We start from the raw sequence: 18899 nt of genomic DNA on the forward strand, positions 1-18899 counted from the left end.
GTTGTGTGGGTGCGTGTGCCGGTCTTTGTTGTTCATTGAAATTGTTGCTGTAAATGCATAATACGTGTCTGTCCCTGATATATGTGAAGTGACAATGAATTCTGTAACGTCTCTGTTGAATGAGCCGGTTTCAAAAAGAACTTTATAAGCCAAGCTACTTGTGAAAAACATCGGAGGGCCGATTCCGACTTTCAATATAACGCAAGTAATTAGAAGTCAGAAACAAACATTTACAAGGAAGTTTAATCTCAATTTGTACGAACAGCATAAGTAGTTATGTGGATGTGAAATTTAAAATGCTTTGTTTTGTTTTCCGTGTTTGTTGTTCTGGGCGGGGGAAGATGCATAGAGTAAAAAAGGTGTTGTGGATATCCAGCATTAAAAAAAAAAAAAAAATCACCAGCTTATATAAAACACGTTAATCTCACTGTGCTGGGAAATGTGAATATTGGTGCTCAACTAGATGATGGATATAGGCTGTCCATTGAGAATCACAATCAAAAAGTGACGCAAAACAGGTACGTGCTCAATATAATCATCAATTCGGTTTTGTGGCGTCTTCAAACTGGCAAACGAGGACATGATGAAACAAACTCTTTTTCAAATCCATGCGTATCTCTTTTTCAAATCCATGCGTATTTAGTGGATTAATTAATTTCAGCGCTGAACTTAACAGTGTTCTCAAGAGTCATTAGAAAACGCAACAATTTTTAAGGGTACGTCAAAAATCATACAAAATAAGCTTCTCCATTGCATGTTAGAAGTATACCATGAAGAAATCGCTATTATTGTTTATATTATTATTATTTATCATTATTAAATTATTATTATTTATAATAACATTATAATAATGAAAAAACGAGGTCATATATTGTGCACCACCTAAAATTCAAAGCACGAGCCGCCACTGTTTTAACGTAAGAATAAAACGGTTCTTTTTGGGAATTTAAATCCGATGACTGCATTAAAGTTTAAGTTTAAAGAAAAGGAAAGCAATAGAAATAGAAACTAGTAGTAACAATAAATTCAAAAGATATTTGTGCTCCTCCAAGTTTTTATAGATTGTTAAAACGTTGACATTAAACGTCGAATTTTCGCTGACACTATTGTCAAGACTTAAACAACCGTTCCTTACCTAAGTTTTGTCAACGCGGCGTTGAGAATGTGGCGACCCCATCGTCCAGTTATTCGGAACTGCAATATTCATTAGTCCTCCAGATTGGGGTAGCTCATCACCCATCCCGTAAAACTCTGCTGCGGACGATCACTTCTATGTCTAATCTGTTGCAGGGGAATGACGTTGTTGTAAAATATAATGCCTGAGATGGAGCCGGCCTGATTTTATGTTGTGATCTGGCAAAGATTTATGGACTACGATGTGGTCCGGATTTCCATTTTTTAATTATTTTGACGTGGCTATGATTCTTGGATCTGAGGTCTTGTGACGGCGAAGTAAAGTTTGTTAGCGCCTAATCGTATGGGTGGAGTGATATCCTAAAAGAAGCATGTTGGACCTCCAAAGAATCCTAGCCTCTACGATGAGCCGTGGGTCGGCGGTCTCCTTAAAAGTACCCATCAGTTAAGGATAAAAGTAGCCCCTGCTCCTCGCATATTGGGCCTGGAGTCACCGCTCACCTTTCTGATGTAATGGAACCACGAACTAAGAATTTAAAAAAAAAAAAAAAAAAAATCTTTATTAATCTTATTCATAAAAATCATAATGTCAATTCTGTGGGTGAAACGGAACGATTTTTTTTGTCTTTTTGTAATATCTTAAATTTCGTGTACATGCATAACATAATTTTTAAAAATCACAAGGACAGGATTTGTAATCAAGAAATTGTTAGAACCAGAAGCAAGGTGTTTGCAGATAGTCAAGAATCACCTGTGGTAAAATAACAGTGTTTGTCAGTAGTAATTAACATTTCGGATAAAATGAAAAAAATGAAAGCAAACCTGAGGGTAAATTGAAGTTCAAAATACTTATTTTTTCACCATTAGATAACAGTATTTTTGTTATTAGGATTTTCCTAAGATTTTGTAAATTTTAAAATACAATTTGATGGCTTTTGAAAAATTAGAAAGAGGAAATCATTGAGACAAACAAGGACAATTACTTCATATAACATGACAACAGAGAACTTAAACTGTCTATTTGCATGTGACATAATATTAGGAGGTCTGTAAAAGTGACGGGTAAATTTGAATGTTTAAATATTTAGCTTCCTTCTATTACAATTGGCTTAGCATGGAGTGAATTGAATTGGTAATTTGGATAAAGGCGTATCGACCTATTTCCGGTAAAATGAGATTACATATTTTCTGCAAGTTTGAGCATGTCCGCATGTGTCTAGGTGGTGTTAAGGTAATATATCTGCTCCGTAGCGAACGCCTATCTTCAAAAATATTATGTGAATACGCTGGTTAATTGGATAAAGACGTTTGTTTTTCTGCTTTCCTGAAAAAATTGAAGAATTGCTAGTTACGCCCTTATCCAAATTTACTCCTCAATTTATAAATTATCTGTTATGCAATTAAGCTAACATACTATATTTGGTTATGAACTCAATACTCTTGCATATTCACAGATGAATAATTAAATTGTTACAAAAAGTATCCACTATACTACCATTATACGCCAATTGGGCCATCAATAAAATATTGTCATTTATGACAATAAGAGATTGTAAACACTACTCGTTTAATTTCACTGTTCAGTTTGATTCACTAATTCACTGTTTCCTTTTTGTAATTGATAAAACACAATTTAGTTAGATCTTTATTTATTTAATATTTTTAATTCTTTGGAGGTGTGCTCACTGGGAGAGAGTTGTAATATGTAGTACCTGCCTGGATCGTTGGTTCTCCAGAACGATGAAGGGGAAATGGGGGATATTATGGTTACTTCCACTACATGACACAGTATCAAATCTCCTTAAAAGCCAGAGATACAGTTTTGATGGGTTGTTCACTTTCACATTAATAAAAACATATCAAAGCTCATTATCAATCAGTGCTTCACGAATTAAGTACAGCCTTTTGAAGAAAGCAAATTTTCTTTAAGTGTGATGTCCCATTTGGCAGCACGGCAAATAATAATTGTATCGTCGTTGCAGCTTACATTCATTAAATAAAAATTAACAATGTTTTTCTAAATATCTTTTATTATTATTATTATTTTAATATCAAAAAGACTTTGTAAATTTGTAAAATAACTTCTCATCCTCCAATACTCTTAACCCGAAAGATCTGACATAGCAACTCGCCTTTAGCATGGGAGACCCGGGTTCGATTCTCGACAGGAGGTCATGTGGCTCGGACTCCACGTTAATCAGTAGGTCCCGTCTTATATAGCCTCGCTCCTGAAAGGGACATTAAACACAAAATCAACTCAACTGACATAACACCTTAGGTGGAAATTATGGAACACAAAAACAAAAGCTGCGTTTTAAATTCTGACTTAAATAATCATTTGAAACAGCTTCACCGGTACTACTTTATTATTATTATTATTATTATATACATTTTTCTTTTTTACATTGAAGCAGTCATTTGTTTGCATAGTGTTTGTTCGCTAATAGCATGTAACCGTACAGTTGCTCCAATAGGTGTAGATGTACTGACAACTTTGTAGTGCATTCTCAGTAGTTAAAAAACAATTTTTGCTCTGCTGGAAACCTACACTCTGTTGAATTCAAATTCAACACTCATTCCTTCCACTCCAAGACATTTACCGCACTCCTGGAAGACAGGTGTCATTTTCTTCTGAACATAGAATTAACGAAAATAGGTTAATTATGTCAGATTCAATACATATTACACCTTCCATTTGTTGCAATGCAGTAACAGTTAACTTAAAATTAGGATAGTGTACACACACATACACCTCCCTCGCAGATTATAGTCGAGACGTTCTATTGGTCCCCAACCGGCTTCCTTCGTACTCAAGCAGAAAATTTACCCTAACCGCCCTTATAAATAACACACTAAATAAGCCATAAACGGCACGTGTTCGGTGTCGAAATAATACGTTGTTGCCATCGTTAAACTTTTATCGATGGATACACTATATAATAATAATAATAATAATAATAATAATAATAATAATAATAATAATAAAACACAACAATCATTAAAGGAATTCAGTATAATAGTATGGACAGGTGCGGTCAAGGACGGATTTCTGGGAGTGGCAAAGAAAGATTGTATTTTTTCCTCATCGGGCTTTTGCGGCACTGCCTTGCTGGGGGGGGGGGAGAGGACTGGGGCGAACCACTTAACATGTTTGGTTCGTACAAGCGTTATCGTTATGGAAGTTACATAATATTAACAGTATGCTATATTTAAGAGTAATATAAGCACATATCATGAAACTAATAATCGATTTCTTTTTTCTCTTAACCTTTACACGACGAAGTTGGTCGTTTTCGACCAATAGCGATTTTGGCTGAAAATACGGTTTGGTCCTTTTCGACCAAAAGAATTATTCAGACCAATAACTAATGTAGCACTGGCTATCCTGCATCAAACCTTCCGCTGCTAGCATCTGTGTGTTCTAAAACGATCATAGAAACACGTGACTGAAATATGGTTCACCAGTTGTAACCCAAACAAACCATAAAATTGGTTACTTTTCCTCCCTTTATTTTTTTTTCATTTCTTCACGTTGACTTTTGTGACCGCTTGTTTATCAATTATTTCTGCTGACACGAGGAGATTGTTTCTCTTGTGAGGAACTCAGCTTACACTTCGAGGTGTTTATTACCAATGATGTTGATGAGATAAGGGAAAATGTGTGTGCGTGAATGCGTTTGTGTGTGTGTGAGAGTGTTTCTGTCCAGACAGTCCACACTCTATCCCTTTGTGTGTTTCATGGTACATTGCGTTATAACTCTCCTATTTGAGCTTTTTCGTCCGGGTTTTTTTTTTTTTTTGTTTTTCAAGTCAAGAGGCATTGTAGAAGACCTTACGTATGGTTTCACACCTTCCTGCGTCGAGACATAGGAGGTGATGACGTCATAATTCTCAAATATATATATATATATTTTCTTTTATTAAGCCTATGTTCATTATTTTTTGGCGGGCTTATTTTTGCACGTAGAAGATTGAAATTTTGCACAAACATTCACTCCACCGAGTAGTATTTAACAGATTTTTTTTAGATTTCTGCGTTAAAACAGGGGGGGATCCAGAGAGGGAAAAAGTTGAAAAAAGGGATATTTTTATCAAAAAATCCTTTTCTTCGGGATTTTCCCGTCTTAGATACATGGTGGAGACATGTGAATGGTACTGCCTGAAAGGCAGTTCTATTCTGAAGAAAACGATGTGCAAACCATGATTCTAGGGTAATTAGGGATGTCTCAGGGAATTTTCAAAAATATCCCTCTGTATACGAGAATATGGTACATTGTCAGTATATATATATTTTTGGCAGGCTTACTTTTGCACCTAGAAGATTGAAATTGTGTATAAACATTCAGTCCACCTAGTAGTATTTATCAGATTTTTTTTCAGATCTCTGCGTTAAAACAGGGGGGTCCAGAGGGGCTAAAAGTTGAAAAAAGGGATATTTAGACCAAAAAAATCCCTTTCTTCGGGATTTTCCCGCCTTAGGTACATGATGGAGACACGTGAGTCGTACCGTCTGAAAGGCAGTTCTATTCTGAAGAGAATGATGGGCGAAACATGACCCTAGGGTAATTAGGGATGTGTCAGGGAATTTTTGTCAAAATATACTTCTGTATAGGGGAATATGGGACGTTGTCGGTATATATAATTTTTTGCGGGCCTATTTTTGCACCTAGAAGATTGAAATTATGCACAAACATTCAGTCCACCGAGTAGTATTTAACAGAATTTTTTTTCAGATTTATGCGTTAAAACAGGGGGGAGCCAGAGGGGCTAAAATTTGAAAAAAGGGATATTTACACCAAAAAATTCCTTTTATCGGGATTTTCCCGCCTTAGATACATGATGGAGACATGTGAATGGTACCGCCTGAAAGGCAGTTCTATTCTGAAGAGAATGATTGGCAGATTGTAGTTCTAGGGTAAATAGAGATGTCTCAGGAAATTTTTTACCTGAGATCATGGTGTTTTGCGGTAATTTGGGGCATTGTGGGAATTCTTGATAAAATTTCTCCCGCCCTTAGTATTCAAGATATAAACTTGAAATTTAGCACACACATTCAGTATACCAAGTACTATTTACCAGATTTTTTTTGAGATCTCTATGTTCACACAGGGCCGTTCCAGAGGGGCCCAAAGTGTGGAAAAAAATTCCCCCCTACGAAATTTTATATTTAAAATCATTTTCCCCTCTCCTGGTATATGATACGAGCATGCAAGTGGTACCATTTGAAAGCCAGCTCCATTCTGAAGAGAATGAGGTATGAACCATGATCCTAGGATAAATAGGGGTGAAGATATGGATTTGTTTGTAAACTCTTACGAAAACGCTTTAAATGGCGCCGTATAAAAGGGGCTGCGGCATTTAAATCCCTCCGTCGTTTAAAGGTTAATTACAACGAATTCAAATTAAATGAAATATTTCAGTTTAACAACCCAAAATTATGCCCTTCAAGCTAAATGAGACGGAAGGAGGAGGATGCAATGAAGACAAAAGTAATGAAAAAACTAGATAAATCTGTCCTTCTGCGAAGATTACTGAAGAATCAGTAAGCAAGAAGGTGAAAATTGCAACATCGCTTTCTTTTTCAGCAGGTCAACTGGCAGGCCACCCTGAACTGGAAGGACATGTTGAATTATCCCTCCCATGTAACAAAGAAACACGCGGTTTCCTTCAATTGTGTTCCGCTTCCTTTGTAGCCGCCTGGGGACGGTTCGAGCGATTTTACTATACGAACTGACCCATTTCGGTCGAATACTATATAAAATTTCGAGTGATCCATTTTTATATTGGAATTATTCCGTTTAAACAGTCTAGATTTCTTTGAACGCGTGAGAAAACGTTTTGATCTTCAAATTTTTTGTCTATTTTCAGTATCTATAAAGACATCGCATTTATTAGGGCTTTGTCTGGAGTATTCCAAATCATCACTGAGATAATAATTAGGGCTATTTGGAGATAATCAGTGTTTATTGAGTGGCCGTTGTACGGATCTACGCATCTGTATACACCCCAGGGTTGGCAAAAACCATGGTTTTTATTAAAAAAACCAAAAAAAACGGTTTTTTGGTTTAAACCAGGTTTTTTTGGTTTAAACCAGGTTTTTATGGTTTAAATAATTTGCTCTATATATTCATATCATATATGGACAGAAATAAGTTTGTTTCGCCTTGATGTTATTATGCAACAACCGGTTTATGATGGAAGGGGTCACATAAGCTTAAAGCGGAATAAAAACCGTTTCTCGAGTTACATCCGAGAGAAATTGTCCTCCATTTGAACTCGGAAGCAGGACTAATTGGCCACAAATGCGATACCTCTGCCGACTCACTCACGAAGGAATCCTGATAAAAAAAAAAAAAAAAAAAAAAAAATATACGTTGTACTGATCTTTACATGCTTCTTAATATAACTGTCAAGAGTCATTTCAGAAGGACAAAAAGATAAACAGTTGCACAAGTGAAACCATTACACAGAATTACATATGAACAATTTCAAAGGACTACTGAGTACAGAAGAAATAATTTAGTTCAAGTTAGTTAACAACGACTTTTATTGTTCAAATTAAAGAAATACAACGACTTAATCTGCATATCAATAAGAAAAGTGAATAAAGATACGAATTATTTGAGTCCACTTTGGCTCAGGCTCATTTATACATAAATAGATACCAAAGATACGAGGATCATTCAATAAGTAAAGAGACAAAGTCTATATTTTTAACACTAATCAATTTTTTTTTTTTTTTTTGTTTGTTTGTTTCAGGGGTGTTAGCTGGCAACCTTGGGATATGCTCTGATCTGCTGTTTCGTAATTTTGTTAACATAACTTCAAAAATATCAATTCATCATGGCAAGTCCTCTAGAAGATTGCACCTTAGAAGAACAGCGCTCAGTCATTACGTTTTTAGTCGCAGAAGGTGTAAAACCAAGTGAAATTTTTTCTCGAATGTTGAGACAGTACGGTAACAGTTGTATGAACCGCGCGAATGTGTACAAGTGGGTTGATTGGTTTAAAAGTGGCCGAACAAGTGTAGGTGATGAAACCCGATGTGGACGTCCAGTGGAAGTTTCTGGTTCTTCGTTGGAATCGAGGATTGACGGACTTATTCGTGATAACAGAAGAATTACTGTTGAAATGATAGCTGAGGAAGTTCAAGTAAGTGTTGGAACTGTTCACAATGTCATTAAGAACATTTTAAAGTACAGAAAAACGTGTGCCAGATGGGTTCCCAGACAGCTTACTGACGCTCATAAAGAATCAAGGCTTTCCATTTGTCAAGCCTTAACGCAACGAAGTTTGCTTGAAGGAGACGCTTTTTTTGAAAGAATAGTGACTTGCGACGAGGCCTGGATCCATCACTACCACCCTGAGACCAAAAGGCAGAGTATGGAGTGAAAACACACTAGCTCTCCAGTTCGCAAAAAATTCAAGGTTCAACCTTCCGCTGGTAAAGTGCTGCTGGCCATCTTTTGGGACTCACAGGCTCCAATCTATTGCGATTTCCTTGAAGATCAACGAACTATCAATAGCGTATACTATTCTGAGATGCTAGAACACAAAGTTAAACCAGCTATTAGGAGCAAACGCCGTGGACTCTTGTCAAAAGGAGTCATTCTTCAGCACGATAACGCCCGCCCTCATACAGCCCAGCTGACCCGAGATAAGCTTCGAGAATTGGGTTGGGAGGTCTTACATCATCCTGCCTACAGCCCAGACCTCGCCCCATCTGATTTTTACCTGTTTGAACCACCCAAAGACGCCCTACGTGGAAAAAGATTTGCTAACAATGAGGAAGTTAAGGCAGCGGTGCAGAGGTGGCTTCGGGGTAAATCGAAAGATTTCTTCGCCAAGGGAATTAGGAAGCTGCAAGAAAGATGGGACAAATGCATAACTGTAAAGGAGGATTATATTGAAAAATAGCCTTAGTTTTGAAAGATTGAAATAAATCTTTATTGAGCTATAGCAATTTGTCTCTTTACTTATTGAATGCCCCTCGTACTTATTTCACTAAATGCCTCTCGTGGGGTCTGTATGACCCCCCCCACACACACAAAATACGGCATTTTCGATTTATTTTATCAATAGTAAACATTGAAACGAAACAATATTTAGAATTTTTCTTCAACTGCAATTACATAACAATAATAACTACAAAAAAATCTTAAACATTTATAAACTTGTAAAAAAAAGTTGCTTTTGTAGTATAATTCTTTTGAGTAATGAATGGGGAATTTAGGTCTGAATATAATACGAATAATATACGGGAGTGAAACGTGATAACCCACAAATGTGTTTTCATTAAGATTTTACAAACACTTACAATTTTACGAACATTTTTTGTTTTGTTTTTTGGTTTAAACCAGCCAACCCTGATACACCCTTTTTACGTACAGGGGTTAGGGGTTTGTTATATGCTTCAGGGTAGCAAGGTAAATTTGATCGTTGTATGACCGATTCGATTGAAGAGTACAGTTTAAATCACGCACGTATGAAGCACAAGTTTCATTTCTTCCCCCATAGATTAAAGTGTCTTTTACGGAAATATTGACGTTTTAATTTTATTTTATTTTATTTTTTCGTGGTGTGCTTTGAGAAATCTTCAGCTACTGCAGTTTTTTCTCCGAGCATAGGCCACCCTTTGATGTTCGTTAAGAGCTGAAAGAGTCTTCAATGGTGTTACATTGAACTCCATTTTTTCAGATGTTTCATTGAGTTCTTCAGTTGATTGCTTGGGTTTTAAAACATTTCATCATAATTACCGGTTCCTTCTACCGATTTCAAAGAAGATGCCAAATCTTCATCGCTTTTTGGTCTAAAATATACACTCAGGCACCGAACATATAAAGAATTACCCATTCTTGAATTAGTGTATGAAGTGTACAGAGCTATTCACTGACATCAGCATCGTTAAGCACTTGAAACTTCCGACTATTTGGTTTGTACAAAATTTTCTTATGTCGTTTTTCATAATCTGCACAACACGAAATTTACTGTATTGTCCAACCATATTCATGCACGCTAAACACTAGTTTCGACAAATAGTTGCAGCAATGTTAACTCACCAAGGAGGAAGTTGAAACACACTATGCGTAATCGCAACTTCAATTATCACTGAAAAGACAAGCATGCCTGCTTTAATCCGGGAAATTTCCGTTTGCTACAATTTTGGTATGAACAATCACCATGCAGTGACGTGTTCAAGTTGTCTGTTGCCTGCAAAAAAGTACGGGCCAACACACTAAACTTTTTCATTCCAATACCTTAAACTAAACCTTGTTATGTAGCAATTGTTAATGAAACATTTACTTGTGAAATACGAACAAAAGTATATGGTAGCATATATATATATATATATATATATATATATATATTGAAAATAGATGGTTTTCAATCTAAAATGGTGGATTTTTTCAATCGTGCCAGCCATTTAGTTTCCTCACTGGTAAGGCGATCTATGTTGGCAATGAAAAAGTTTCCATTTCAGCAGCCTATTCGAATGGAACGTAAGGGCACGCATAAATGACGCGCACCTTGATCTTGATATAAATGACACTTCGAATTCCTTTTCCCAACAATGCTGCATTGTTGGTGTGGCGAGAGCCCAAAGAAACAATCTTGCTGAACCGGCAACGCTACTGCTTCATTTTACGTGGGGAACCTTACCAATATAGAGCCTAAACGGTCGGTGCGATTGGAAAAATTCCACCACTTTAGATTGAAAACCACCTATTTACAAACTTTCCTCTCCTTCCATTTTTCTCATCTATAGTCATGGACCCCGACTTTTGATTTTTGATCTGATTTTTAGTTTATAGTCCCGTTCAGCAGCGAGGCTATATAAGACGTGGAGCTACAGCCTAACGTGGGATCCGAACCACGTGTGCTCCCGCTAGACTTTTAAAATATCCAAAACAAATTTCCAGATACATCATAACTGCCATTTTACCCAGGGAAATGATAACAAACAGGAAAAAAAAAAAAAAAAAAAAAACAGCATTCTCAACAAAGAGTGAAAAAGTAACATTATTTGCACTGTCAAATACTCGATAGCTCGAAAAAATGTCCACCTCAGTTGTTAGATGATTATAATAGTTCGGTATTCTGTGAAAAAGAGACCTCTGTATAATTGCCAACTTGGGGCGGGCAGGATGGAATAGATGGTTATTCCGGGTTATGCGGGAAGGGACACGTAAGGATAGTTCCTGAAGTAATGTTTTCGATCTTAAGTTTTCATTAACTATCATATGAAGAAATTTCAGGTCAGAGTTATTTCTGTGTATTCCCGGAATCCGGATATCAAGATATCTCAAGTTCCTCATAAGATAATAAGAAGTGCGGAAACACGAGTGTATAATATATATATATATATATATATATATAGCCTTTCAGTTTGGTGCAGTTTGATTAAATATTTTGTACATAGGGAATTATATAAGAGAATTTATTAAATGACTTTTTTTCGAAATTGTAACATCACTGTATCGTCCCCATTCCGGCAATAGTCACCAACTTGTGGAAAGGTCCGATTACATGTACCATAGCAAAACTTGTCTTCCTACTGCGTATGATTCCTGAGTTACAGATTTTAAATATTATCAACGTTTAATACGTAGATTAGATAGGGAAACAGATGACGCCATACTAAAAATTGCCCAAGGATGGCAAGGTTTCATCACTCGGAATCTGAAAGAGGTTAGTCCATTTCATAATGAAAACCAAAGAAAAAACTATACTACATCGTTGTGTGCCTATGCTACTGAGGCTTACCTGGGCTCAGAGGCACAGCGCACACTAAACGCTCTTTTCCAGATGAGGTTTCCATACCTACAAATCTAGAACGTATCCTCATGTTTATTTTACTAGGGAGATTATTAGAGTAAATGAAAGGTACACAAATTTCGTGGAGGAAATTGTGAGCAAAAGGAAACATTCATTAATAGCAAAGGTAGTGTGTGAGGCTCAATGCGAGTACCTTTGTTCTCTAAAATGAATCTAATTTGGAATTTAGTTTCTAGAAAATTTTGATTAGTGTCGGACTGAAAACAACACTTAGCCTAAAAACAGACATTCAGACGGGAGAGCAGAGTTATAGGCATTTGTAAAGAAACTGCAATAGATTCAGATTTATGTCAATGAATGCTTACTACTTACGGACTTAAAGTTTTCCATTCCAGTTCGTCGTAATTGGCAGCAACACTCACACAAACACTTCACTACTGCACAGTTTGTAGAAGTTGTTCGGTGGCACTTGTTTAGTCCACAAAGGTGAATGGAAAGTCCTCTAATTCATTGGACATCAAAATTGCTAGAAGTTCAATCCCGTGCGGTGACCAATGAGGAGTCGGGGTCCCAGCATCATAGGCGGCTAGCAATCGTCTTTTCCCTTCTCTTCTGTGAGGGCGATGTTTTCCGGTGACTTTCCTCTTTTAGGGCGGATGTCGAGGATATCTTCTAAATACTCTGAAGTATCCAAAGAATTGTAAAACAGTCTTTTTACGTATTGGATGTCTTCTTCCTCGTATTAAATTTATCTTTCGATGATTAAGTTAAACAACTAGGATGAGCTCGCACACGGAGATCTTGCGCGACTGAGTTTTGGAGGCAGAAGTCATCATGTTACAAATCGTTGGTCTTATTTGTAGCTTCGTATGGCGTTGTTCGAGTGATGAAGCGTCCATATCACAGCAAATTGATTTCCTGGCGGTGAGAGCGGTCTCTTCAATGCATTTCTATCTTAGGTTCGCAGTTTCGTTGATTTTTTTTCAATCTTATGCTCTGTCTGCATGTCTGTTTCCCGGCTAATGTTGAAGGCCGATTTAATGAAGTAAGAAAAGTAATCGTTTCTATGCAATCAAAATTAATTTGGAATAGTTGCATTTTTCTCCGATTATTTCCTTTTACTCATTCTTATTTATTTTTGCTTTCTTTCTATAAATTACAAATTAGATGAGTTTTACGACATAGTGCAGTATGGCGAATTTTATTTTTTTATTTTATTTTTTTATTTTATTTTTTTTACTAGATAGTTTTGGAGTCTGAACATTTTTAAAAGGCAACTATGAAATACCTGATCTCTTGTTATTCTTTCAGGCAGGAAGCTGTAAAATTAGCAGTGAGAAGTGCATACGGTAAAGCGTCAGAAATGGCATCTGCCTCTTCGCAGAGAGTTGGGCGTGTTCTAATGATAGAAGAAGAAGAAAGCACATTAAATCCAGTGGATTTGGTGAACTCGAAAACTTCTGGTTTCTATTCTTTGAAACCTTTGCAATCTAGTCAAGTTGTTAAGAGCAAAGTATCTGCATTGTATGAACTACTACCGTGTAATAAAGGCACTAAAACATGAGATTAATTTGTTCTTGTTGTCTTACAGTAGTTAATGTAGATGTAATCTGGAAGTTCCTTGGTTCTGTGCTTGTCATAGGAAGTATGTAAGCTTTTAATGTGGATTGAACGCAATAGTAACTTTATTCGAAGGACAAATTGTAAATAAAAAAGATCTCATACTTTAAAACATCCAAAGGACATAAAAGTTGCTTACAGTTTCGACTTACTCCTCTCCTCTTCTTAATTAGTGATTCACTGTAACAAGATCAGTCTATTGCATGTTAATTTATGATCCCAGATACCAAGGATTTTTTATTACATATAAAATCGGTAGAGCAGAATATCTTTCTATGAGATTTTATGCTTACCCCGTCGCTTTTAATTTTCAGAAGAACTTTATACGTCGTTTATACAGTAGCAGTTTTCTTGATATGCACCGGGAGTGTCTTGAAACTGTACGCAGATTTAACGTCTATTGGTTGTTTTAGGTATAAGAATAGGAGCCGCATTGGCTCAATAGTAGAGCGATCATCTTTAGTGTGTGGAGACCCTGGCTCGATCCTAGCTCGCGCCAAGTGTCCTCTCTGGTAGAGAAGCAACCTATGCGTAGGTTTTCTCGGAGTTGTCCCGTTTCTTCATCCCACCATTTCGTTCATTATCATCATTACTATCTTCCTTAGGCAGGGAGCATAATCGTGAGACATTAACTTATTAAATAAAAATTCTCGTATTTCTTTTTCTTAAGAGTTACTGAATAAGCATCCTATTTCATGAATTAGGAAATATTCAGGTACTACATTTCACGAACGACTGCGGCGCACATTCAACTGGGTGATATATGATTATCGCAAAGCCTATCAAAACCATTATTAGGGTTTCTAAGCCGAAGTTCGCCAGCTGTAAATTCACGTAGCCTTTTAATTATGTACTTCATCGGAAAAGAATCGCACGGGCACAGTGGTTCCGAATCCGAAAACACACACACAGTCATTTTTTTTATACATTTAGGTATGCCACTAGTCAATAAAACTTACTGTCGTTTGGCGCTATTTGTGCGGAATTATAACATCATGCTATCCCGAAATGGCGCGCGTTTGATGCTCGAGTGTTAGCATACGAGTACGCGGAAACAATTAAGTGAGTCATGTCGGAAATAAACTGTAAAAATGTTTCGTTAAATCTTACGGGATTCGATGCCATTTAAGGATGACAAGCCAGGTGTGTGATACAGCTGTATTTCGTGTTACTGTCTTCGTGATATCGATTATTAATTACAGACAAGGAGATAGTATGCATGTAGGACGTACGATTTTCAAGGGAAAATCCAGAAGTATAACAAATAGTCTGTGAATATCGCTGCCGATTGTCACACCATTTTTACACATGACATTGGCTCTGAGAAAGGAAGTTCCTCACATTCATCTCTCTCACAGGCCAAGATGCAATTACCAATCGGAGAGATGATTGCCAATGCGGACTGTGGTCCCTGAATCGTAAGGATGACTAATCATGATGTGTTTCAGATTTGATCCACAATTAAAGCGTCAATCTGCTACCTGGTAGTCGCCCATGTGTCCACGCACAAAACAATGCCTAGACCAGGGGCCTCATTCCGTTATAGTTTGCATTGTGGTGTGCAAATTCTGCGATGGCTGGTACGAGATGGGCCCCCAAGCCATGTTGTTTTCTGATGCCATGAGAATCGTCTACAAGGAATTCGTACCGACTGATTACCAAAGAACATCCTTCATCATCTTCGTGAATGCATCTGTTGGAAGTGCCCTAACCTATAGAGAAACAACGATTTAACTCCTCCAAAGTAAATGCTCATGCGTATCTCGCATCAGCGTAGAGTCTACACTCGGATTTACACCCATAAATTTCAGTAGTTGTGTTGGAGTTGGTAGCACTCTATTGTAGTCCAATACAGTTCCCTTGTGGCTATATAGGAATCATGGGTTCGAATCCCGGCGGAAGCTCATGGTCGGATCCCATGTTTTAGGTCCACGTCTTATATAGCCTCGCTGTTGACAGGGACGCTAAACTGAAATCCAATTGTAGCCCAATAATGTTACTTCGAACCCAAGGAGTTACTGCAAACTATTACGTGAACCTGATATTATAACTCAGTAATATTAATTAATCTTCATATATGGAAAAATGTGTTGAAAGTAACGCAGAAACCTCAATACGTTAGTGATTCATAGTAGTGACAAAAGTATTATCAATCACTTGAAAAAACATTCTAACAAGGACAGTCTGAAAGTCAAGGTCAAAAACCTTCTTCGGGGTGTAAAGGTTTCACCCAATATTTAAAATTTTTTTAAAAAAAGTTTAATTTTCTACAGCTCTTCAGATACAAATCGCTGCTTAGTTTAAGAATAAAGAATTTCGAACGTGAAAACAGCTTTTGCAATGATACTGTCAGGAAAAATAATTAAAAAGTATAACGGGATACGTGAGTTGTCGAACTGTGTCCAATCATACTGAAAAGACAATAGAATAAATCCCAGAAAGAGAATACTAAAAGCGATAAACGAGTTATCAAAGTACCAAAGAAGAAATATGATGAAAATTATATCTGAAATAGTTTATTATATTATATCTGAAATTGAAAACGACGACCTCTCTCGTTGAGAACAAGAAAAGAAAATCTACATAACTAGGAAGAAAAAGTAACAAAAATGCTTGCTGACGGCGAATATGAAAAGCTTACACAAGGAGTTTCAGGCTGAACATGGATACAATATACCATAATCAAAATTATCCGTGTCTCCTTTAGCCTAACCGGCATAACCGTGGGACGTAAAACTCAAAGATTTCATTTCATCTCTTTTCAAAATAATCCGAATTTCAAGAAAGAATGAATAATATGTGCTTGTGAAACAGAAATTTCGATATGTTGTTTATGAAGTTAAGGACTTGAGGTAATTAATTACCTCGATTCAGATCAAATGGTACAGTATCTATTTTGCAGCAATGATATTAGGACAAAGGAAAATGTTTGGAAGAAATATGTCAAAAATAGAAGAATAAGATTAAAATTGAGAATTTCGAAGACTGGGGAACAGATTGGATAGTAGACAACGAAAGCGGTAAAAGTTATTGAAGGAGAAAGAAGTACTAAAACTGCGAGGTGTTAAGAGCCTGCCTTACTAAAAATAATACGAAATTTACCATTTTCTTTTACTTGATTATTCATCAGTGAAAGGAGATAATGAAATGCAAGTCAAAACAATCATAGATAATGCTATTCTACAACATAAAATATAAACATGAAGAATTTTCAATGTTGCCATCCATAGAAATTACAGTGTTGCCAGAAAAACAATTTCCCTAAAATCTAAGTTAAGACAGCGAGTAGAGGAATGAACTCAACTGCATTTGATTACGTATCATGTTGTTTTGGTTCCTTGTGAACTACTTTGTAATTAACATTACTATTAAGTTTTAATGGCTGTATGCTAAAACTATTTTGTTTATTACAAACTAAATACACCTATTATTTAAAAAGTAGTTCACAGGAAACCATGATAGTAAAAAAAAAATTGTATAGATTTAATGTTATGGAGATATTTCTGCCAGCTAACATCTGATTAAGATAACGTTATTTAAACTGTTACGACTTATTTTGATTTTAATAAAATAAACGTAATTGTTAAAAAAAAACAGAATGATGATTATATTTTTGTTAAACTGCTTTTTCGCTTTTGTATTTCATCATTAAATTACATGTATCATTTTTCTTTAACATTAAACAGATGACTGTAAATTTCGAGTTTAAGATATGTTCACTGATTCAGATTCAGAGATCAGAAACTACGTACTAACACTGAAGCAAAAGTAATTATCTATTTAATTGTTAAAAAGTATTCGGTCATGAAAACAGTATGGAGTACTAAGTGACACAAGTAACACATTGTTCAAGAAAATCATACAACGTTCGTTTCATGTCGAAGTGCCGTGATATTTTCCATTGAAAAAGCACTTATAACAAAAGATAAAAAAAATAGTGGCTATCCTGCAACAGCCGGCCATAAACACTTGGTTTCTGTATTTATTTTTGACGAGTTAACAGAAGGGACTAAATATTCATTGATAAGTTCGCACTTATATAAACTTCCAGTACTTTACAATCATTTTACAAAACCTCTTATTCTCTTTTAATATTTCCAGACTATTTATAATAGTTTGTGATGTTTTAGGTCTGGAATATTCTGTATTTAGAAATAATAATTGAACCAGTTACACAATATTAAACAATATTATATAATGATTTCTTGCTACGGAATAAAAGTTGTTCAGTTATATATGTAGCCAAGGACGTGTAACTATATATATATAGATACTGAAGAAAAGACTTTCAAAATAATGGTAACATAATATATTTTTTAATATGGGTTATTATATATAGCATGTAATACGCAACTACTATATATATTTCTTTAATAACAAACCTTTATTGTATTAAGACAGCTTACGTTTCTTCCTTTTTACTAAATACTATTAATTCAGAGTCAACAGTCGTCTCCATAATACAACTTGTCACTTCCAGGCATAACATAAACTAGAAATGTCCTATTTTTCAGTGAATATATTTTTCTAGGTCTCTGTCTTTAGTATATATGACTTCGATACATAGTAAGGAATATAAGTACCAAATTCCGTCCAAATCGGTTGACACATTTTGCTATTCAATTTTGGCATAGTTATTTTCCCTAAATTTAAAAATCACCCACACAAGATAATGCAAAGGTTTTTGTTTAACCTAACATTCTAACTCTTCTTGAACACGGACATTAAGTATACTGAAAATCAACGAAAAGGATATACTTTATTCCCATTAACGAAATGGAACGTTAAGAATTCCACTGAATTAACACATAGTTTCATTGATTTTTGCTGACGATATACTTTGAGGTTGATTCAGGTTAAATTTATTGTCTGTTGCAAGCCCATAATTCTATGAACTGACATCTACAAATTCATGGCTGGGTAGATTTTCATTACATATTCTAAAGACAAGTTAATTTGAAAGGAGTCAACTCACAGATATTTGATTTGAAGAATACTAGTTCTGAATTTGCATTTTGCAGAGATATGTAGTTTATCAACTACTGCTCTGCGAGTGTTCAGATCGAGTTTTGATAATCTATAAATAACAATGGCCATCTAGATGCCACCGAAAAATTTTATCTCTACCAGAAATCCATCAGTTAGCATGCGTGGTAATAGACTATTCACTTCAAACAATATACCACAACTATTTGCAAATATTACGTGATCTCGTGTTTTCCAGATTTTTAAAAATGTATTTTAATACCTACTTATGTTGTTATTATTTTAAAACTCCCTTTCTTCAGTTAAGGCTCATGGTCATAACCATGGGATTAAATAGGAACCAAAACACATGGTGATCAGATCCGAAAAAACGAACATGATAA

At 35.8% G+C, this 18899-nt stretch overlaps 1 protein-coding gene across 2 annotated transcripts in view; it reads left to right on the forward strand.

The window, feature by feature from the left end:
• LOC145686654 (interleukin-1 receptor-associated kinase 1-binding protein 1-like) overlaps positions 1-13476 on the forward strand; it is a 31418-nt gene extending 17942 nt beyond the window's left edge. For both annotated transcript variants that reach the window (XM_081760139.1, XM_081760140.1), the window contains exon 3: positions 13222-13476. In XM_081760139.1, the coding sequence (XP_081616265.1) occupies positions 13222-13474 (253 nt within the window). In that variant the 3' untranslated portion in view covers positions 13475-13476. The remainder of the gene's footprint in view (positions 1-13221) is intronic.
• Positions 13477-18899: the final 5423 nt, after the last annotated feature.

The sequence above is a fragment of the Thermobia domestica genome, chromosome 5 (assembly GCF_964235325.1).
Source record: "Thermobia domestica chromosome 5, izTheDome1.hap1.1, whole genome shotgun sequence".
Lineage (NCBI taxonomy): Eukaryota > Metazoa > Arthropoda > Insecta > Zygentoma > Lepismatidae > Thermobia > Thermobia domestica.